Here is a 21248-nt window from a genome sequence, read left to right as displayed (position 1 = left end):
CTGTTTAAATAATGTCTTAAGACTGGGCTTATTAAATGCGTTATATGTTTCGTCTAAAAAGACAATGTTCCAAGGACAAAGAGTTTGCAACAAAGGAGGATGCAGCCCTCTAAATGTTCTCATTCATACAGTGAGGCATTCACAATCAATTAGGAATATTTAAAAACAGCTAATCAACCCAATTACCTGGTTTCTGTTCCATGAATCCCAAGGGTCTTTGCAACGTTGCCAATGTATAATTTAAGATTCTGTGTGTTTTAGTGTCAGGACCCTCGAGGACATGAAAACTCAGTGGGATCAGTTTGGCGCTGCGTTTGAAACCTTCTCCTTGTGGATATCTGAGAAGGAAAAGCAGCTGGATGCACTCAAACCGTCTACGTCTCCTCTCGAGCAACAGATCAATGCTGTTAAGGTACAGAGACACTATGCAGCTTTGATCGTTTTAAATTGCTTCCTAACAGTCATCTCAGTCAATCAGTGTGGTTTTCTTAAGGTGTTGAAACGTTATGAGACTGACACGTCATCTTTTCTTTTGACACCTGCTCTAGCCCACACCAGACACAAAAACTTGATGGACACAGATTTGATTTTAGGATTAGCCGTTACTCTTTATTGTACCTGTTGAAAATAAAGAATAACATTTTTCAATGCCATACAAAACCCCCAACATAAGTAAAACTTTACCTCAACTGAACAGCTAGAGTTAATAAAGGCCGAGCAGTTTCTCAAACGTTGTCCTTGTTGTGGTTTTGCATCCTTCCCTGCGTGTCCAGGGTGTCGGTGCAGAGCTCCGGGAGCGAGCTGAGGTTCCTTCTCAGTTAGAGGCAGATTCCCAGGCACTAGCCCAGTTTGTATCTTCAGGTGAGGCGGCCCGAATCAAAGCCCGGCTGACCCAGATCGGCAGGTACTGGGAGGAGCTGAAGGAGAGCGTACAGCAGCTTGATGGACAGTTGGAGGAAAGCTCTTCTCACCAGCAAAAGTTCCAAATGAGCCTCGAGGAGGTAAATAGGATTTAACCTTGTGACAATACACCATCTTCATTACAGAGAAGATACAGGCCTACAATAAAGCTTTGTCATCTCCTAGGTGCAGGCATCTCTCACTGAGCTACACACAAAGCTGGAGTCGCCTATCAAGTCCTGCACCTCCTCATCAGAGACCTACAAAGCTCTTCAGAGCCACATGGTGATTAGCCTATTTTACCTTGTACTGAAATACTGTTTGCTAGCTATGAGATAAGGTGTATGTAACGTGTATGTAAGTGTCTCGCCTTTTTTATCACCCAGGATGTTTGTCAGCAAATGGAGAAGCTGAAAGGAACCTTGCTGTCTCTGTCAGCTGCTGCACGACGACTCAGCGACAAAGAGCAAGCAGAGAGGACTGTGTCGGAGCTCAACAGGACCTATGACCAAAGCGTACAGGAGGCAAAGGACAAACAGAGTACACTGGAGAATCTGCTTTCTGTTTGGCAAAAGTAAGTGCTGTCCAACAGAACACAGATATTTTTAAAGACATTTTTTAGAAACATGTAGTAAAATCAGACCATGTGTTAATCCAAGACAGACAAATATCATTTGAAGATGTGACTGTAATGTAAACACGTGGGTCTTCTTTCAGGTATGAGAAACAGCGTTCAAATTTTGTTTCCTGCTTGGAGAGGAGTGAGTCTGCTTCCAAACCAGAGAGCCAGTGTCTGTCTGCTGATAAGATCAAACTCTGCACAGAGCTACAAGACTTGCAGGTACATTACGCACTCAGATGGTTACTTCAAAACCAAAGCAAGATCTTCCACAATATATACCCCCCTCAACGTGATCAGTCAATTGAGCATGCGCACATGTTCTCGCAGGCCTTGTTCTCTGAGGTCCGATCTCTCGAGCTGGCTCATGCTGAACTGCTATCTTTGGGGACTGCCTTGTTTCCGACTGCGCCAGAAGAGGGAGTGAGGCAGCTGAAAGATGAGCTGGAGACCCTGCAGAGGAGACTGCATGTTCAAAATGAAGGCCTACCTCAGAGGTAAGAAAATATAAAACTGAATATTGTTTTCCTTTGTTTTATACACACACATGCTGTTTAGGAAATGTGTGTGATAAAGAATTATTGTGAGTTTATCCTTTGTACCAGCTCCAGAAGGCATATTTCTAATCAATCAGAGAGTATGGCTTTGTTTTAGACGCCATGTTCAACGCAGAATTTCAAATATTTTGTGTTTTTCTGTTTATGTATACATAGGAGTTCTACATGCAGCTGGTCTTTTGTTACTAATCTCTTTCACTATGATGCCCCCCCCCCCCCCAGAATCAAAGAGCTTCAGAACCACCTCTCGCTGGTTGAGCAGTTTGATCAGGCACTGCTTAAATTCTCCCAGTGGAGTGAGACCATGCTCTCAAACCTGCACTCAGCCTCTCAAGTCAACATCAGCAACCTGCAGGCTGCCACCACGCAAGTAAAAGTAAGAATCACACAGAAGAACTGCTGATGTGTTTTGCATGCAGGAAGCTTCCGTTCAGAGCCACTTACCGTAAATTCCGGACTATAAGCCGCTACTTTTTTCTCACACTTCGAGCACTGCGGCTTCTACTCCGGTGCGGCTAATGCATGGATTTTTTATGGGGGACAATGAGCTTCTGCCGCAAAAACATTTGACTTCGTCACGTCGGATCTTAATATCAGTCATTTTGCGCTTCATGCACGCACCCTCATCATGGAAAACACACGGAGAAATACATATGATGCAGCTTTCAAGTTAAAGGCGATCGACCTGGCTGTCATAGATGCTAACAGAGCTGCTGCACGTTAAGATGACACTGACAGCGACAACAGAGACTGAGGAAGTGAGTAATGAAGTCATTCTGAGGCAGTGAATGGATGGACTTTTTCTTGTGAAATATATTACGGTCATCTTTTTCATCAGTCGTGTTACAGACACCGTCGGCTAGGCTTCGTATTGTAACGGTTCATGTTGTAAAATCGGTAGTTGATAATGTGTTCATAATTCCGATTATGTGGAGAGTCAGTGAATGCACCAGCGAGAACGTGTTGAGTGGCTGTATGAGAGAACGCTGGGGGAGAGAGTTGGATTGTTACGGCAAGTTATGTGTTGCTCTCTGCTGTAAACGGTGTGGTCACGGCCGACATTGATCGGGTTATTATTTGAACGCTCTCGTCGTCCTTTAACGTTCGTACGGACGCTACAGTATTTGCGGATGTTACCGGTAGCCTACGTCTGTGTAAATAGCTCTTGTTATAGCGTGGACACCTGCGGCTTATAATCAAGTGCGGCTTATATATGTTCAAATACATTTATTTACTTATTTTTAGCCGGTGCGGCTTATATCCAGGTGCGCTCAATAGTACGGAATTTACGGTAGTTAGTTAGCAGACAAATAGTATTTTCTGAAGAGCAGTAACTAATCATTTATCAATAACCTTGACAGGAGACCCAGGCGGCCATACAGAAGCAGTCTGGTGTGAAAGAGAGCTTGGAACAGCAGACTGAGAAGCTCTGTAAGTTCTGTGAGCCTGGTGATGCGCAGCTCTTCCGCAGCAGAGCCGACAGCTGTCTGCAGCCCTACACGGAGGCCAAGTACACAGCTGACCTGCAGCTCGAGTGTCTCGAAAGGCTCGAGGCGTTTCTGCAGACGCACGGCGTGGCTGCGGGCGTGCTGCGGGGTCTGAAGCAGACCGTGGAGAGTGCGGGAAGCTGGGATCGCGGAAAAGTAGAGGAGCTGCAGCAGGAGCTGGAGACGATTGTCCCGGACATCACCCAGCTGGAGACTCTGGCTGTCAATCTGGACAGCAGCCTCTGCAAAAGCCATCTCCACATTGGTGCTGGCGAGGGTTCTCGTAGGTCCTGCCGCATGCTGGCTGATTCACTCAGTGCTGAGCAGGATGCGTTGAGGAACTTGCTCGGTACTAAACAGAGTGAAGCAGAGGCCCTGGGAGCTCTGTGGAGCTCCTTCAGACAGCGCAAAGAACAGCTGCTCAAAGCTGTGGAGGACATAGAAGAGAAAGCTGACCACCAGAGCTGCAAAGAGCCCAGCCTACATGCGCTACAGCAGAGGTAAAGCATTGCTCGAGTACATAGTCACATCTTTAGATCAAAAATGCACACCAGCTCAACGGTTTGACTTTGAAATTTGAGTAGCTGAGGCTTCTAAAAGTGTGTGATAATACCAAGGGAGAACAGATGCGTCAACACGTTGTCTTTATGTTTCAAGGCTGAGGTTCTTTAATCAGATGGAGGACGAGCTCCAGTCACACCAACATGAGGAGCAGTGGCTCAGGGACAAGGGCAACCAGCTGGCCCAGAGAGATGCAGAGTTGGCCGGCGAGGTTCTCAGAGAAATAAGTCTGCTGGAGACCACGTGGGAGGACACCAAGAAGCTCATAACAGAGAGGTACCGAAGTGGTTTCTGTACCGACGAGTTCAAAGAGTCCCTTAGGCAGAGTCTTGGAAACAAAATATTTAACATGGACCTCAGTGGGATGGTTCTGATACGTTTGTTGCACTAGAACACATGATAAACATGATATATCTCAATTTGTTGAAAATTTGAGTGTCACATCATTAGCTTGATCACATGGTTTATTTTTAATGCTCTCACTAATTATCAGTTTACAATGAAATTACATAGAATTATTAATACACTTCCCTCTTGCTCCAACAGACAGGAACAGTGCAATGTCCTTGTTGAGCTGATGAGAGAATACCAAATCCTGAAAACCTCCCTCAGCGGCATCATTGAGAGTACTGAACCTCTGGTTGAGATCAGCTCTGTGTTGAAGGACTATGAGGAGACCAGGAGGTCTCTCACCAAGGTGGGCTCAAAGTATTTTTCATATGTTTCTTTCGAGAGATGCCTCAACACAATGTATTCTTCATTAACTGCTCGAAACTCAAACCAGAAAAATGGTTCATTAATTAACTCTTAATTTGCAGTTATTATTAGTTGACAGAATGCTTTTCATGATTATTTGTCTTTAATTCATTTGTAGCACGAGACAGTGAAGGTAGAGATGGCCAGCAAGCAACATGAACTGGATCAGTTTTCCAGTAAAGGGAAGAAACTGGTGGTTGAACTAAAGAAGATCCCAGAGTGTGACGCTCAGATGTTGAAGAATGACATGGAGACACTTGTTGATCAGTGGCTGGATGTAAGTCTGACTTCAACAGTAGTAGGATTACTAATAAATGTGTCCTGGATCTGTTTTATTGTAAGCTTTTGACAACAATGGATTGCTATTGGACAAAGAAGCAAACCTGTTAAATAAATGATTCTTCTTTCTTAAAATGTTGCATTAACAGTGCAGCAGAATAATAATAGAAAATGCAGAACATGAAGAGAGTAAAGATTTGTGACCGACTGGTCAAACTTTTCAGGTTTCTGAAACGATAGATGACAACATTGATCGGCTGAATCAGAGTTTGGCACTGTGGGATGATGTGCGTAAAATCAGCGAGGACACTGAGAACTGGACAAGCAACAGTGTGATTGAACTCAATGAGAGCCTGAACAACCTCGATGACAGTCAGAGAGTGTCTGCGATGCTCTCCAGGCTAAAGGTAAGATCGTGATTCTACAGTTATCATTTAAGGTCTGATAAGTATTTTCTTTTTTTCTTTGTATGTGACCGTGACAAGTGCAGCTATTGCAATCAGTAGCCGGACGAAATTCCAACATACAAGCTCACTGTTTTAAAATACAAAAATAAATCCACAACTACAACATAAATTAGCTCACAGATAAACACAACTAAGAAAAGGTATAAACACACTTTTCTGTTTTTTATACATCCACAGGTTGAAATGGTTGAGAAGGAGCAGAAACTTGAAACTCTGCAGAACAGAATTACAGAGCTGAAGAAGTGCAGTCAAAGTGAAGAGACCCCTGCTAAATTACAGGTGATACATTCGTTCATGTGTTTAATGTATTAATGACGTGATGCTACATTCACATGCCACAACAAGTTCCAATTCTTCATTTTCACATTTATTCACCTGCAACTGTACTTGTATCTAGGTGCTGGAGAACGACCTACGTAAAAAAATGAACAGTGTTAAGAAGCTGCTGGAGCAGGCCAAGGGAAACCTTACTGACTTCACTTCCCAGAGAAAACAGCTAGAGGACTACATCTCCCAGATGTCTGCGTGGCTAAAGAGTATGGAAGATTCCCTCGTTTCCTCTCCCACTGGATCAGATCCAGAGGACATCTGCAGAGTCAAGGTACAGCTGTAACAACAATGATTCAGCCTTTGATTGAACATAAATAATATGAAATGTTTCTTTTTAAACTTGAGAGAAGGAGCATTCACTCTCAGTCTGTAGGGTTGAAAGTACTCTGGAAAATTGTGATTTCATGTTGGTTTCTTTTCTTATTGAAGATTGACACAATATTGTATGGAAACTTCAAAACAAATCTGTATGTCTGTAACATGTTTTAAAGGACCTCCAGAAAGAGCTGCAAAATCAGCAGGGGAGCATTGACTCCACCAGGGAGAGTCTCAACACCCTGTGTCGAAAGTATCCCTCTGAAGAGCTCGCTGGTTTGGGTTCAGCACTCACCGACCTCATCAAGACCTACGAGTCTGCAAACCAGCTCTCTGCAAGGACCCTGGTATCTCTGCAAAACTGTCTTCAGCAGCAGTTCAATGGTGAGCAATATGAAAATCAGATCTGAATAAAAAGAACGGTATGACTTAAAATGTGACATTCTTCTCTTACCAAGGTTACACTGTGTTGCAAATACATAACTTCAGTGCTTCATAGAACAATGCTTCTTCTTCTTTCATTGATCAGATACTGAATCTGACGCTCCCTTCCATTTTTTGATGTCTCATATAATCCCCACTGGGTGTAGAATTCATTAACAACTTGTTTCTTTAGCACTTGATTCAGTTAGAATCTACACTTAATAAAGATATTCTGTCCCCTTGCGCCCTCAGATCTGGTTCAGGAGTTCCATCGTTGGCTTTCAGAACAGAGGGAGATCGTGAAAGAATGCTCCGACCGATCAGGAGACACACAAATTGTGGAACGCAAGCTACAGAAACTCAAGGTAAAAGCGATTGTACAGGGATATTTGGATGGAGGTCGGAGTAGAATTGAAGTGTGTTCATCTTTAAAAATATTGAGTTGAAAGTAAAACAAATAAAACGATTTGGTTGACTGCCAGGGTGCCATGGATCGTGTGGAGGAGGGTGAGGTCCGCCTCACTCAAGTCTGTGAGGAAGGAGAGAAGCTCCTACTCCATCTCCCTAAAGCGAGTGCTGGGCAGGTCCAGCAACACCTTTCCTCCATCCAGCAGGACTGGGACAGCTTTGTGGAGCAGTGTAGACAGAACCAACAGATCCTGGAGGACAGCGCATCTCTCATGAAGGGGTACAAGACTTTAAAAAGAAAGAAAAAACAAGTTCTGTAAAGCACTTTGTTATCAAACCTGTAATTAACATTAATGTTTAAATAACCTGCAGATTTGAGGGGCGCCTTAAGAAGCTCAAGTGGTGGTTAGAGCACATGGAAAAGAGAATGACCACAGATCTGCTTGAAGCCAAGCAACGGGGTCCTGAGAAGGCGGGGCTTGAGCAAGTGGAGGAATATCAGCAGGAAGTGCTTAAAGAGAGGTGCTGAATCTGTGTTTTCTGACAAGATCTCCAAATGTATCTCTTCTAATTCTCCTCTATGAAACATCAAAGTATTCTTTGAAGCTTATTTAAAACATTTTACTACTTTCCATGCAGGGATTCGTTTGAGCGTTTAGGTCAGGAGGGACAGGCACTGAATGAAGGCGGGCGAGGCGATGGGAGTGAGACGCGAGTGTCAGCTCAACTGCAGTCACAACACCAGGCCTTACTGAGGCGTGTGAGAGAGAGGCTCCGGAGCTGCCAGGTCACTTTACAGGAGCAGCAAGCGTTCGAAGATACGCTGCAGACCACCTGGGGCTGGCTTAATGGGGTCCAGGAGCGCCTGGCATCACTCAACAGCACAGTCGGAAATAAAGAGACTCTGGAGAAAAGACTTGGTCTTGTACAGGTAATCCAACATCCGGATCCAGAAATATTGTTCTTTATATATAACAGAGTTAAAAAAAAACAGAATGGATCTTAGAGTTGCCAATGTTCCTCCTCTTGCTCTCGTCTACATGCAGGATATCCTGCTTATGAAGGGTGAAGGAGAAGTGAAGCTCAACATGACTGTTGGGAAAGGAGAGCAGGTCCTGAAACACAACAGAATGGAGGGGCAGGAGGCCATTTGTTCACAGCTGCAGAAGCTGAAAGATGCCTGGGCCAATATGTTGATGACTTCCATGAGCTGCCACAGGTAGGAAATGTGTTATTGTCTGAAAGCAGCTCACAGTCAGACAGAGGGCTTATGGCATCCACTGATGCCATGGTTACATGTATTGGTTTCTCATAAGATGTTGTTGTTTGTAGTCGTCTGGAGTGGACGGTGGCCCAGTGGACGAATTTCCAGGAGATTAAAGGCCAACTGCAGCAGTGGATGGAGTCAGTGGAGCAGGAGGTGGGAATGACTCTGCCTCAGCAGCCCGGCCTCAAAGAGAAGTCGGCTTTACTCGAGCGCCTCAGGGCCATCCAGGCTGACGTGGACGCTCATGCAGCAGCACTGTCACGCCTGACAGACAAAGCGGTGGAGATGCATGAAAAAACTGGAGACCAGACCTTTGGACCAGAGTCAAGGGCAGAGCTCAACGCACACTTTGCTGATATCTCAGCGGTTGTCAAGGTGAAATACACGCAGATGCTTTATGGGAAAGCCAATTAAAATGTGCTTCTGTGACAAACCTTTTCAAACTGCCAAACTCCTAAACAATCACCCCGGCACTATTTGTAGCTAAAACATTTGATACTGTTATTTGACATTTTTATATTTAGCTGGTGCTTGGTGTTAGGTGTTTAACTTGTTGTTTTCTTTTACCAAGGGCAAAGTTCAGTCCATGCAAAACGTTGTGTCTGAACATGAGCAGTACCTTGATGCTCTGAGAGACTTCAATGACTGGCTTATTTCAGCAAAAGAAGAACTCCAACGCTGGTCAGATCTGTCAGGAGACTCGGTCTCCATAAAAAGAAAGCTCTCTAAAGTGCAGGTGAGGAATTTTAGCCTTTTTCTCTTAAGAGGAAACAGTAAATATGCATGCTACTCCTGAATGCATCCAGCTGAAAGATGTAAATCAGAGACTTCTTCCACTTAGGTAGAGGGCTGGAGCACCTTTTTTTTTTAATGGACTGAGATGACAATTGTTATTCCATTTGGCCTTTCTAGGAGTTGCTTGACTCTAAGCAGCGAGGGAGAGAGAGGCTGAACCGGGTTCAAAGATGCGGAGCAGTGGCCAGGGATCACACTGGCTCAGGTGGCTATGAGGCTATGGAGCGGGAGGAAGCAGCCCTCGTCTCATCATGGGAACAGTGGGAACGTGGAGCACTGCAAACAAGGGCTAGCCTGGAGACTGCCCTCTCCCAGATAGCCAGCTCGGAACAAGAGTTCAGCAGCCGTTCAGCACAGCTGGAGCAGGACCTGCGGGAGTTCGGCCGGCAGCTAAAGGACTGGCGTCTGCGATTGGCCCAAGTGGAGGGAAAAAATGATGGAGAGGAGGCGGTTAAAGGCTGGCAGATAGCAAAGGTACATCACAGCTTGATGATAGCACACGACTATGGATATGAAATGTTAACTCAAATAAGTTATTGTGACTGGTCATCAGTGGTTTTACATCTGTCGTCCACCCAGGAAACTTTGGAGGAACTTGTCAAAGCTGAGCCCCTGTCTGATAGTCTGAAGACTCAACTCAATGACCTGTGCAGATTCTCTAGAGACGTGGGTACACAATCTGAGAGAGTGTCCACTCTCATTAAGGAATACAATAGGTGAGAACTTATAAATATTAAACCACAACCCTCTTTTGAATCAGAATCAACTGCTGCTCACTAAGACAATGAGAAAAATAAAAAATAAAAATGTCATCCTGATTTGTTGTTGTTTTTTGTTTTAAGTCTGAGTCTCCAAGCATCGAGAGAGTGCCAGAGCAAAGAGAAGCTGCTGGAACAAGGGTTTCGCTCAGCCTTCAGAGAGTTCCAGCAGTGGTTGGTCAATGCCAAGATCAACACAGCCAAGTGCTTTGACGTTCCTCAGAACCTCAGCGAGGCCTCATCCAGTCTGCAGAAGATTCAGGTGCAGCACTCAGAGTCCATTTTAACAGAGCTTTTCGAAAATGAATGGCCGCCAGACTTAGATGTTTTGTTACCTTATTTCAATTTAAAGAAGCTTGTTGATGTGATTTAATGATATCATTAATACTATGATTCACAAAAAGAGCCTCATAGTAGTCCATGCATATAAACAAAATAATTAAATAAGAACATTTGTGTCAACATTTATTTTAAAAAAATGTCTGCTTGATTGACTTTGAGTCCTATCTCCTGTTTGCAGGAGTTTCTGAGTGACAGAGAGCAAGGTCAATCCAAGCTGAATGCTGTTGTTGTCAGCGGTGAGTTTGTGTCCACTATAGCAGCCAAAGACAAAGTAGATGCAGTTCGAGTGAAAATGAACACAGCCAAAGAGGACTGGAAAAACATCATGACCAACTTGCACAACAGAGAGAGCAACCTTCAAGTAAGTGTTTCCTCTCTGAGCTGGGCCATTTAAAAATACAATTATTGATTATGTATTTTAAGGAAGCATTTCAACAGTCTCTTTATATCATCTGTGTGCTAGAACCTTTCATCTCAGATGAAAGACTTTGAGGCGAGTGCTGAGCCTCTTCAGGAGTGTCTGAATGCCACCGAGCTGGCTGTGCAGGAGAGCAGCACAAGACTTCATGATCTAACAGCCAAAAAGCAAGAGCTTCATAAGTTACAGGTAAAAACATAACCCCCCCCCCCACCCATGTTCAAGACCACTCATGTTCAACAACCACTCAGTGCTTGAGGGCCAACCTGACTATTCTTGTCATTGCCGTCTTATCTTTCCTGCTCTGTAGCAGCAGTGTCTTAGCTTTGCTATCTTTCTTTGGAACAAAACAACTTCCACCTGATACTGCTCACATGCCATTTGCCTACTTTTTAACTTACTGTCATCTATCTGCTCCTGTTTGCTACTCTCACATGCCTTCTTAACATTGTGGAATATAGAGAGTAAAACTTGGCTAATTTATATAGGAATTATTTGAAGTCTCTTTTACCCTGTCTGCCAGCTATTTTCATATTTTCAGAGGCCCTGATTGCACGTCATGACCAACTTTACAGCGAAATAACACTGGCCAAACATCGTTCTTTCTTTATGCCATGTTGCCATCCCTAACCTTTCCGTCTATGTCTGAATTAAACTGTCTGCGTGTGTGTATCTTTGTGTCAGCTTGCATGCCTCTTTGATAACCTGCTTGTGCTCTTCCAGTCTGTGCTTGAGGAGTTAGCCTCTTACGAGGTTCAGCTGAACAGGCTAAAAGAGAAGGCCCAGCTGCTGTGGGACGAACATGCAGCCGGCAAGGGTTTTGTGCATCGCGTCTCGCAGCTCTCTGCTCAGTACCTAGCTTTAACCAACATGACCAAGGTACAGTAATGCCTCCCAATATGCCTGTGCACTTGGGCTTTTCTGGGGATAGAGGTGGAGAGGAAACAGCAGCACTAAACCGGATCAAGCTCTGACTAAACTTAAGTTTAACATTTTTTAAGCAGTGACGTTGCTAACTGCCAAAAATAAATATCACTGCTTTCTGTTGATACTTTAAGCCTCTTAAAGAATATTTGTATGATTTCTATTCCTGTGTATCTTTTGTACTAAATCTGTGTTAGTCACTAAAGAGCCTACATGTGTAATTATCATGTTGTGCCTACAGTGGATCCTGTTTCTTCAACCTACTGTATATTAATAATTATATGGTTATATGGTTTCTTATTTAAAACAGGAGAAGACATCACGGATTGACCGAATATCCACTGAGCACCAGCTTTTCTCCCAAGGGCTGAAGGAGCTGCAGAACTGGGTGGCTGACACCAGCCACATGCTGCAGACTTACTGTGCCCCCACCGCTGACAAAAATGTCCTCGATAGTCGGATGATCAAGCTTGAGGTATAAAAACGAGTCTTTAGCCTTTAGATTTAGAGATGGAGGAATATATACGTGGATAAATGGTCATGATAGATAAATGCATGTGTTGTTGTTGCACCAGGCATTGCTGACTGCACGTCAGGAAAAGGAGATCCAGCTGAAGATGCTAATCACACGAGGAGAGTCGGTTCAGAGAAACACGTCAGCTGAGGGAGTGCCTGTAGTCCAAAAGCAAATCCAGGAACTTAAAGATTCCTGGGATGCCCTGCTCTCTGCCTCCATCCAATGCAAAACGTTAGTTCTCTAACAGAAGTAAATACAAGTGATAACTGCTACTCCAGTGTCTTACTTTGCTTTTCTCTTTACATTTCACAGTCAGCTGGAGGGTTCGCTGTCTCAGTGGACCAGTTACCAGGAGGATGTTCGCCAGTTTGTTGCATGGGTGGAGCGTGTTGAAGAGAGTCTTGACCCCACTGACAAGCAGTTCCCAGAGATGAGGGACAAAACTGCTAACCTGAGCAAAACCAAGGTACTGCACTCTGGCCTGTCATACTTCACACTAATAAGGCTTGTAAATAATGTATTTAGGGTTAAAAAAAAAAACAACCAAAAAACCCCACAACTTTGGAATTTAGATTTTCAAGTTTAAAAAATAAGAAAATTAAGGGTTCAGAATCACATGAGCTATTTTACTACAACAGATCAACATCAAAAGTATCAATATGTCATAATCGAATTATTTCTCCTCTCTGTTTAGTTGCTGTATGAGGAAGTTCTCAGCCACAACAGCCTGCTGGAAACAATCTCTGCAAAGAGTGTCAGTATCGTGGAGAGCTTCGTCACTCAACTCGAGCTTCAAGAACTGCAAGAGCGCTATAACACGATGAAAGACAATGCCATGGTAAAGCAGAATGTAATATGAAATAATGTGTCAGTGTGTAAATATTGCACTTAGAAATGTTTGAAGTAACGTTTCTTTTTGCTGTTAAACACAAATCAAACAAGTCAGACTCATCAGAACAAAATCCAATGAGAAAAGCAATTCAAACAAAAGCTACCACCGGCTGTTACATAATGGCTCGCAATCTTCATTGTGTCTGTAGAGGGCAGTGACTAATGCTGAGGAGCTTGTGAAAGCCCATCACGAGTATCAGCGGGGCCTGCATGCATTTGAGGACTGGCTCGAACAAGAACAAGAGAAGCTTGGCTGTTACACACAACTGGAGGGTGATGTGGATATGCTGGAGGAAACTCTGCAAAAGTTGCAGGTTAGAAAACCTTAGTGAGAAAATGTTGTTGTAAACAAATAGACAATGAAATGCTACAATGAACCTAATCAATTATATCAAACCAGAGCTTCTATTCAGTTAATATTTGACTTGAAGGTTTTCGCTATTGTAACTACAGGAACTGCAGCTGCACTGTACAGAGGGCCAGGCTTTGCTTAACACCCTCCTGGTCAGTCGAGAACTGGTCACTCCCTGGGGCCTGCCTCAGATTGAAGACCGAGCACTGGAGACCCTGCAGCAGGAGTGGAGGATGTACCAGGCTCGACTGGCTGACACCCGCTCTCAGCTCAACAGTGCTCTGGCCAAACTCCGACAGATGGATCAGAAATTTCAGCGTCTTGACAGCTGGCTAAAGGTCATGGAGACTAAAGCACAACTACGTAGCCACAGGCGGTCCGACCGTACAACTAAAGATGCCCAGCTGCAGCTAATAAAGGTTAGCCTCACATGTACAGAAACCTTGCAAATGCATTTTATTCCATATCTGCACAACTGTATATATGTTAATAGTTTTCATTGTGCTGTGACAAAACTGCATTTAAATTTTAAACAGGTCATTTCAGTCGGATGTCAACTTTCAGTCTCATGTATGTTTAAGAATATTAAAAAGTATTTTATTAATCTCTAATGGTGTTTGTATGATCAGAGCTGGCAGGAAGAAGTGCTGGTTTATCAGGAGGAGATGGAGGGCCTCAGTCTCTTGGCGCAGCAGGTTTTAGATGAGACTCATATCAGCAGCCAGATCAGTAGCAGAGCCACCAAGATCACAGCACGCTACCACGTCCTGCTTCTGCATTTACTGGTAATGTCATTTTAAACACAATAGCCAGAATCTGTATCTGTGAGTTGACAGAACACAATAAAGATGTCATCACTTAAGCTACTCCAAGCATTCTTCTCCAATAACCCCCCCCCCCCCCCCCCCCTTCATTTAAAATACAGGAAACAATCAAACAGCTCCAGGAGGAGGTGTCTTGCATTGAAGAGGCCCAGTGTGTCTTCGGTACTTTCTCAGATTGGCTCAGCACAGCTCAGAATAACTTCAGCACGGTGGCTATCAGTGTCGATGCAGTTGACCGCTTTGCTATGGAAAGAAAGATGAAAAAACTAGAGGTACATTCTCTTCTCATTTCACAAGTATTTTAATGTTTTCTTCGTTAAAAACTAAACAGCATCTCCCCGTGTACCTTTCAGGCTCTTCAAGGTGACATGGATCAGGGTCACACTTTACTCATGACAACGAGGGAGAAGACAGAGCGAGCCATGTTGTTCTTGGAAGATCCGGAGGCCGAGCAGCTGAGGGAGGAAGTCGACACTCGCCTCTCCCAGCTATCAGAGCTGATGGAAGCTCTGCGCACAGAGCATAGCTCCCTCGAGAAATGTATCTCACTCTCTAAAGACTTCATGGATAAATACAAGACCCAAGCCCAGTGGATGAAGGAGACCCAGAACCTTTTGGCATCAAATGTTGAGCCTAAAGCTGAACTTTATCAGAAGAAGGCTCAGCTTGCAAAATACAAGGTAATTAACACCAAGATATCTTTTTCCTTTCTCGTTGTAACACTGTGAAAATAGAGCAAACAATCTTAACGATCCTATCTGCAATATTGTCCTCAATTCTCAATGTTCATATGTGCAGACCATCCAGCAGACTGTGCAGTCTCACGAGTCAGCAGTGAAATCTGTCTTTGAGAAAGGAGAAGCCTTACTGGACACAGTCCATGACACCACTATAAGTGACAAAATGAAAAAGCTTCAAACTGACTATCAAGATCTTTGCTCAGCAGCTCAGGTATGGTTGCTACTGATTTGTTTTTTCTTTTGTGTTAGCCAATTGATGACATGAAACCAGACTGATACTTGGCACGTCATTCTTTGAATTGCATAAAGTGCTGATTTGGGGCGGCGTGTTCTGTTTTAGACACAAGTCCAAAACCTTGTGGAGTGGGTGAAGGAGCATGAGGATTACAACAGTGAATTGCAAGAGGTGGAGAAATGGCTCCTACAGATGTCCAGTCGACTGATCACCTCGGACTCCATGCAGACCAGTGGCATGGAAATGGCCACTCAGCAACTTGCCCGACACAAGGTGACCTAAGCTATACAATCCTAAAATAGTCACAATTCTTACAGTAATCTTACTTGTGCAGGTTTGGTTATTACGTTACTAAATTATACTTTTTAAATGAGTCACGTTTTTTGTTCTGAAACATGTAACACTTCTTTTTCAGGCTGTAATGGAGGAGATAGCCAGCTTTGAGGAGCATCTCACCAGCTTGAGGCAGAAAGGCGAAGACCTTGTAGCCAGCTGTACAGACCAAGTGCAAGCCAAGATCAGTCAACAAGTCCAGGCTCACCAACAGGGGACCAGAGACAGCTACTCTGCCATCTGCAGCACTGCCCAACGTGTGCGTTAAAGAGGACAACATCTCTTTTGACTTTTTCCAGGAAACCTCTCCGTTTGATGATTTTAAGAAAACGTTTATGGTCTAACGTCGTTTCTTCCACAGGTGTACCAGAGTCTAGATCGAGAGCTGCAGAAACACGTCAGCCATCAGGACACGCTTCAGCAGTGCCAAACGTGGCTCTCCACAGTGCAGGAGGAGCTTCAGCTCAACGATCAGAGACCAACTGGTCTGCAGGAAGCACTGAAGCAGGTCACTGACATAACAGAACTTTTATCAGCTTTTAGAAACGAATCCAAAGGCAGTGGGTTTTTTTTTCTTCCATTTATTAAGTTGATTACTTTTTATACACACAGGTGAAGCACTACAGGGCCCTTCAGGAGCAAGCAAGCACTTACTTGGACCTGGTGTGTTCAGTGTGCGACCTGTCTGATGATGCTGTCAGAGTAGCAGCTGCTGATGTGCAGCAGGTCAAGCTCACGGTCAGTAATTGCTCCCTCCTTGTCCATTATACAGTGTAAAATGTTTTGGGTTTTTTGTAGATCTAGGAGGATAACTGAATGACAAAATGACTGATGAAGACTAAATTTAAAAAACACAAAGAACAATTTTAAAGTTTCCTGGATTACTGTATGTTGTCATAAGGACATATGAATGCTGGGTATAAGATATACTATAACCAGTGAACATTAAACTTTGATTTTTATTCAAAAGTCGATCAGTTATAAACAAGCATACCATGCATAACCCTCTACAATTTAACAAATATTAACTTAACGTTTCGCAGATAGAGGAAAGGATGTCCAGTGCACAGGTACTGTCAGAGGGCTGGCGGGAGATCAAGGAACAGAAGCAAGATCTGACGAGCCTGTTTCAGGATATGGAGCAGCAGCTCCTCAGCTTCTCCAGAAGGCCGGCCGAGTTGGAGACCAAGATCGCTCAGAACATGCTGTCCCAAGCCAAGGTAGCGAACAGTAACAATCTCGATCATACTTTTTTGTATGTATTAATTAATAAATTCCACCTAATCAACATAAATGGTCTTCACATTGTTGTGGTGATGTGGTTATGATTTATAATCTAAGATTTTCTAGCTTGAGATGTATTTAAACGATCTGCTAGATGTTTGGTTGTATTTTGGGTTACTCATCGGTATGACGCTCCTCCCACAGGAATGCAGCCAGCACCTGCAGTCTAAACAGAATATCCTGACCAAGATGACGGAGACTGTGAGCAGACTGACTGGCGGCCATGACTCTGCAGAACATGCCGATCTTGACCGTCTGAGCCATTCCTGGCTCGAGCTCTGCCACCAGGCCAACAAGCTACAGAGCCAGAGGGAGGAAGACCTACAGAGGTCGAAAGAATACCATGACTGCATCAGTGCAGTGGAGGCATTGTTTGAACAGGTGTCCAAAGAGTGGGACAGTCTGGCAAGGTGGGTTTTTTACATGAAGGATTAACATTCGTCATCACATACTGTACTGCTGTGCTGTGATTCTAATAATAATCGGACAGGATTAGCTGTTTTAGGCTGCAACAAAAAGCCAATTGTGCTAACTATTCTCTAGTTTCTTTTTCATGACTATGATGTATTCCATTGACATTCATGAACCATTTGTTGGTGGCGCCGATAGCGCAGCGGCAGCGCGCGCACCATGTTGCGAGGCTTTGCTCCTCGCGCGGGCGGCCCGGGCTCGCGTCCGGCCTGTGGCCACTCTCCCGCATGTCTCTCCCCACTCTCTCCCTGTTTCCGACTCTATCCACTGTCCTATCAATAAAGGCAAAAAGGCCAAAAATAAACCTTTAAAAAAAAAAAGAATCATTTGTTATTATTATGAACAAAATCCTTACGTATTTGTATCTTTTTTTTCTTTTTTTTTCTGCTCAGAACGGATGCTGAAAGTTCATCCCAGCATTTGGAGGCTTTAAGAAGGCTTGCAGTTACTCTGGATGAACAAAAAGGCACCCTCGAAGACCTAAAGGAACAGAAGCAAAAAGTGATCCAACATTTAAACTTGGATGACAAGGAGCTGGTGAAGGAGCAAATCAGCCACTTTGAACAGCGCTGGTCTCAGATGCAAAACCTCATTGAGAGGAAAATCCAGGACTCAGTGGTGACCCTGGAGGATATGGGCCAAGTCGAGGCCCGTCTGAGAGAGGCTCGAGACTGGGCAGAGGAGCAGCAGCCAGCCTTGTCTGAAGCTATGAAAATGAGCCCTCCCCCAGAGCTCGCTCAGAGTTTCCTTTTTGACCACCTGAGCATCTGTAGTGAGTTGGAGGCCAAGCAGCTCCTGCTGGCCCAGGCCATGGTCGACGCTGATAGGGTATTGGCCCGCTTAGGCCTCAGCGAACGACAACGTCTGCAGCAGCTTATTGTGGACACTCAATCTGAGGTTGAATCTCTGAGCGAGAAAGTTGTGCAGCGCAGAAAGCATCTGAGCAAGGCTTTCACCGAGAGAACACAGTTCCTGATGGCTGTGAGCCAGTCCATTTCCTGGGTTCAGCAGAATGAGAAGAAGGCTCAGGCAGAGGAGTACATTGCTTTGTTACCGGATGACCTGGCTAAGCAGGTCAGAACCTGTAGGAACATTCAAAGCAGTCTGAAAGCCTATCAGAGCGAGCTGACCTCCCTGTGGTCTCAGGGGAGGGACCTGATGAGAGATGCCAGCGAGGAGGAAAGGAACGAGATCCTCACAAAGTTGCAGGAGCTACAAAATATCTTTGACAAAACGTTACACAGATGCGGTCAAAAACTACAAGAGCTGGAGAAAGTACTTGTTTCAAGAAAATATTTCAAGACTGACCTAGAGAAAATATGCCTGTGGATAAAACAAGCTGATATTGTCACCTTCCCTGAGATCAATCTGATGGTTGGAGATGCTGAATTGGAAGCTCAGCTTGTCAAGTATCAACATATTATTGAGCAGGCGCTTGAATATGAGAATCTTCTTCTAATCGTACAAAGAGCTGGCCAGGAAATATTGCCCAGCCTAAACGAAGTAGACCATTGCTATTTGGATGAAAAACTCAACACTCTCCCCCAGCAATATAATAACATATTAGCACTAGCCAAAGAAAAACAGGAGAAAATCCAGCAGGCCATTCTCACTAGGAACGAGTACACTTCTTTCATAGATGTCACCCACAAAGCCCTGCAAGAACTTGAAGAACAGTTCAATAATCTGGGCACTCAGCCTGTAGGGCTGCAGACAGAAGAGGTTGCTAGTTTACAGAGTGATTATAAAGCGATACAGGCGGACCTGAGCAGCCTGGGTTTAGCGGTGAGTGAACTGAACCAGAAGAAAGAGGGCTTCAGGAGCACCGGTCAGCCATGGCGGCCAGAGGAAATGACCCAGCTGGTGAGCCTGTACAACGGACTAAAGAGGTTGATTGAACAAAAAGTGGAGCACCTGGATGAAACCTTGGAGTCGTTTGAGGACCGCAAGGCCATGGCCATGCAGGTTGACTCTGAGTTGAAAGCCACTAAAGAGCAGCTGGTCAAAGTGAATGCAGAGACACAGTCAGCTGAAGAGAGGCTCAAAAATTACCACGCTCTGGCAGGAAGTCTCCAGAGTGCCAACTCTCACCTATCGCGGCTCATGGAGCAGATGGACACGATGGCGCCCCGCGTTGACCAAGCAGGCCATGATGCGTCCAAAGATCAAGTGGTTCTGTGGCAGGAGGAGCTGCGGTCTTTGCAGGCTGCAGTAGGGGACCTCATCGAAGAGTGCGAGAACAGGTTTGTCCAAAGTAAAGACTTTGAGACGGAGATGAAACGGACCCTGGACTGGCTGCAGCAGGTCAGAGATGAATTGGGCTACGCTGTGATTGTTGACGTGAGGGTGGAGAAGGTGCAGGAGGAGATCCGAAAGCAGCAAATCATGCAAGAGGAAGTGCAGTCCAGGCTAAGAATAGTGGCTGCTCTGAGCAGTAGAGAGAAGCAGAAGTACACCAGCGCAAATGAACTCGTTCCCACCCACGTAGATACAAGCCTGGAGGAAATGGCCAAACTGCAGGCAGACGTTCAGAAAGCACTGAGCTCCAAGCAGGTGGGAAAACATTACGTCCAATATTCTATAAAACACAGTGAATTCTTTCAAATGCTTAATTGAATTTGGAGCGACAAATCAGAGGAACTACATTCTTGTGTATGCAAATATCTTTAAATATTATTTCCTTTTGTGTAAAGATAACGCTGGAGGATGCCCTGGTGTTGTGCCAGAAGTACCACTTCAGGATGCAGTCAGCCTGCGAATGGCTGGAGGATGCCGTGTCCTTCCTGCAGCAGGCCAGCCTGGGCGTGGACGTGGAGAACTATGAGGAGTGTCTCAGGCAGCAGGGGGACATCATGGCCACGGAGCAGGAGTTTCTCATCCACTTGGAGGAGCTGCAGGCCCTGCTGCCTTCGCTTGAGAACCTGGCCAATCCCACAGCTAAAGAGCAGCTCCGTGTGAGCGTGGAGTCGGCAAAGCAGAGAGGCGTGGAAGTCCGCGATCAGCTCCAGTGTCACCATGATGTTCTTTACAGGTAATGAAAACGAAACGTGACAGTACACTAATCATCCTAGTGACAATACAGGAAATGTCTTTATAAGTGCAATTAATCAAATCTGTTTTTCTTAGCTGTGTGGATCAGTGGAAGACGTACCAGGAGGCTAGGCAGACTGTCATTGAGCTCATGAATGAGGCTGAAAAGAAGCTGACTGAATTTTCCACTGCAAAGGCTGGCACAGGCCAAGAAGCTGAAGATAAGCTGTGCAGTCATCGGGTATGAGAGACCGAAACAGATTCAGCTCAAAACAGTGGCCACTTCTATGAGTGCTGTAGACTCCATTCATTGTTTTTTGTTTTTTTTTCCTCTTTGTTTTTCAGTCCCTTGTATCTCTGGTGAATGGCTTCCAAGAGAAGCTGAGTGGTCTTGAGGAGCAAGCTGCCCAGCTGGAGCTGGTGGGGAGCGATGCCAGTAAGGCCACCATCAGTCGCTCCATGACCACCGTGTGGCAGCGCTGGACACGACTACGAAGCGTAGCCCGGGGACAGGAGAGAGTGCTCGAGGACACAGCACAGGAATGGAGAACTTTTAGAGAGAAGGTAAACAGACAGAAAGGTTAGCAGAAATAGAATTTTCATTATCACATTGAAATGAAAAATAGTTTTATATTTTCTTTTCTTTCTATTATGTTTAGATGGTGAAGGTGAGAGCAGTCGCTGATGAGCTCCAAAGTCGTTTCCCAGAAAGCGCTGTTGAAAAGGCTTCTAAAGCCACCCTGCAGTCACTCTTGGACCAGCATGACCTGCTTAGCCAAGACCTGGAGAGAGAGCTCACTGCCCTCACACTGCTGCGCCAGTATGCTCTCAGCCTGTTGCATGATGTGGAGGTGCCTTCACCAACAAATGAGCAGGATGAGCTGCCCAGCCTGAAGGAGATCAGAGCTGTACAAGACCAAATGGAAAGGTATAGAAGACAAACCTGCAGAACTGTTGCTTTCAAC

General features: G+C 44.8%; 1 protein-coding gene across 12 annotated transcripts in view; it reads left to right on the top strand.

Annotated features, from left to right (window-relative positions):
- Positions 1–21248, top strand: part of syne1b (spectrin repeat containing, nuclear envelope 1b) — a gene marked incomplete at its 3' end in the record, with an annotated part of 76161 nt that overhangs the window by 25297 nt on the left and 29616 nt on the right. For all 12 annotated transcript variants that reach the window (XM_079369358.1, XM_079369357.1, XM_079369359.1 and 9 more), the window contains 49 exons: positions 262–412; positions 774–1001; positions 1087–1185; positions 1287–1474; positions 1618–1741; positions 1850–2016; positions 2299–2452; positions 3438–4063; positions 4221–4400; positions 4671–4821; positions 4999–5157; positions 5384–5566; positions 5804–5905; positions 6024–6227; positions 6448–6655; positions 6947–7059; positions 7177–7382; positions 7475–7624; positions 7742–8033; positions 8149–8321; positions 8435–8744; positions 8941–9105; positions 9282–9638; positions 9744–9880; positions 10007–10184; positions 10443–10625; positions 10728–10871; positions 11406–11561; positions 11917–12081; positions 12182–12354; positions 12436–12589; positions 12818–12961; positions 13164–13328; positions 13468–13785; positions 13996–14151; positions 14292–14462; positions 14544–14870; positions 14989–15141; positions 15271–15438; positions 15581–15757; positions 15860–16006; positions 16111–16236; positions 16542–16718; positions 16927–17192; positions 17646–19806; positions 19947–20284; positions 20380–20524; positions 20629–20847; positions 20943–21211. In XM_079369358.1, the coding sequence (XP_079225484.1) occupies positions 262–412; positions 774–1001; positions 1087–1185; positions 1287–1474; positions 1618–1741; positions 1850–2016; positions 2299–2452; positions 3438–4063; positions 4221–4400; positions 4671–4821; positions 4999–5157; positions 5384–5566; positions 5804–5905; positions 6024–6227; positions 6448–6655; positions 6947–7059; positions 7177–7382; positions 7475–7624; positions 7742–8033; positions 8149–8321; positions 8435–8744; positions 8941–9105; positions 9282–9638; positions 9744–9880; positions 10007–10184; positions 10443–10625; positions 10728–10871; positions 11406–11561; positions 11917–12081; positions 12182–12354; positions 12436–12589; positions 12818–12961; positions 13164–13328; positions 13468–13785; positions 13996–14151; positions 14292–14462; positions 14544–14870; positions 14989–15141; positions 15271–15438; positions 15581–15757; positions 15860–16006; positions 16111–16236; positions 16542–16718; positions 16927–17192; positions 17646–19806; positions 19947–20284; positions 20380–20524; positions 20629–20847; positions 20943–21211 (11607 nt within the window). The remainder of the gene's footprint in view (positions 1–261; positions 413–773; positions 1002–1086; positions 1186–1286; positions 1475–1617; positions 1742–1849; positions 2017–2298; positions 2453–3437; positions 4064–4220; positions 4401–4670; positions 4822–4998; positions 5158–5383; positions 5567–5803; positions 5906–6023; positions 6228–6447; positions 6656–6946; positions 7060–7176; positions 7383–7474; positions 7625–7741; positions 8034–8148; positions 8322–8434; positions 8745–8940; positions 9106–9281; positions 9639–9743; positions 9881–10006; positions 10185–10442; positions 10626–10727; positions 10872–11405; positions 11562–11916; positions 12082–12181; positions 12355–12435; positions 12590–12817; positions 12962–13163; positions 13329–13467; positions 13786–13995; positions 14152–14291; positions 14463–14543; positions 14871–14988; positions 15142–15270; positions 15439–15580; positions 15758–15859; positions 16007–16110; positions 16237–16541; positions 16719–16926; positions 17193–17645; positions 19807–19946; positions 20285–20379; positions 20525–20628; positions 20848–20942; positions 21212–21248) is intronic.

This window comes from Symphodus melops (assembly GCF_947650265.1).
Source record: "Symphodus melops genome assembly, chromosome: 19".
Lineage (NCBI taxonomy): Eukaryota > Metazoa > Chordata > Actinopteri > Labriformes > Labridae > Symphodus > Symphodus melops.
The sequence above is the reverse complement of the archived record's forward strand: the minus strand, read 5'-3'. Positions and strand labels throughout refer to the sequence as shown.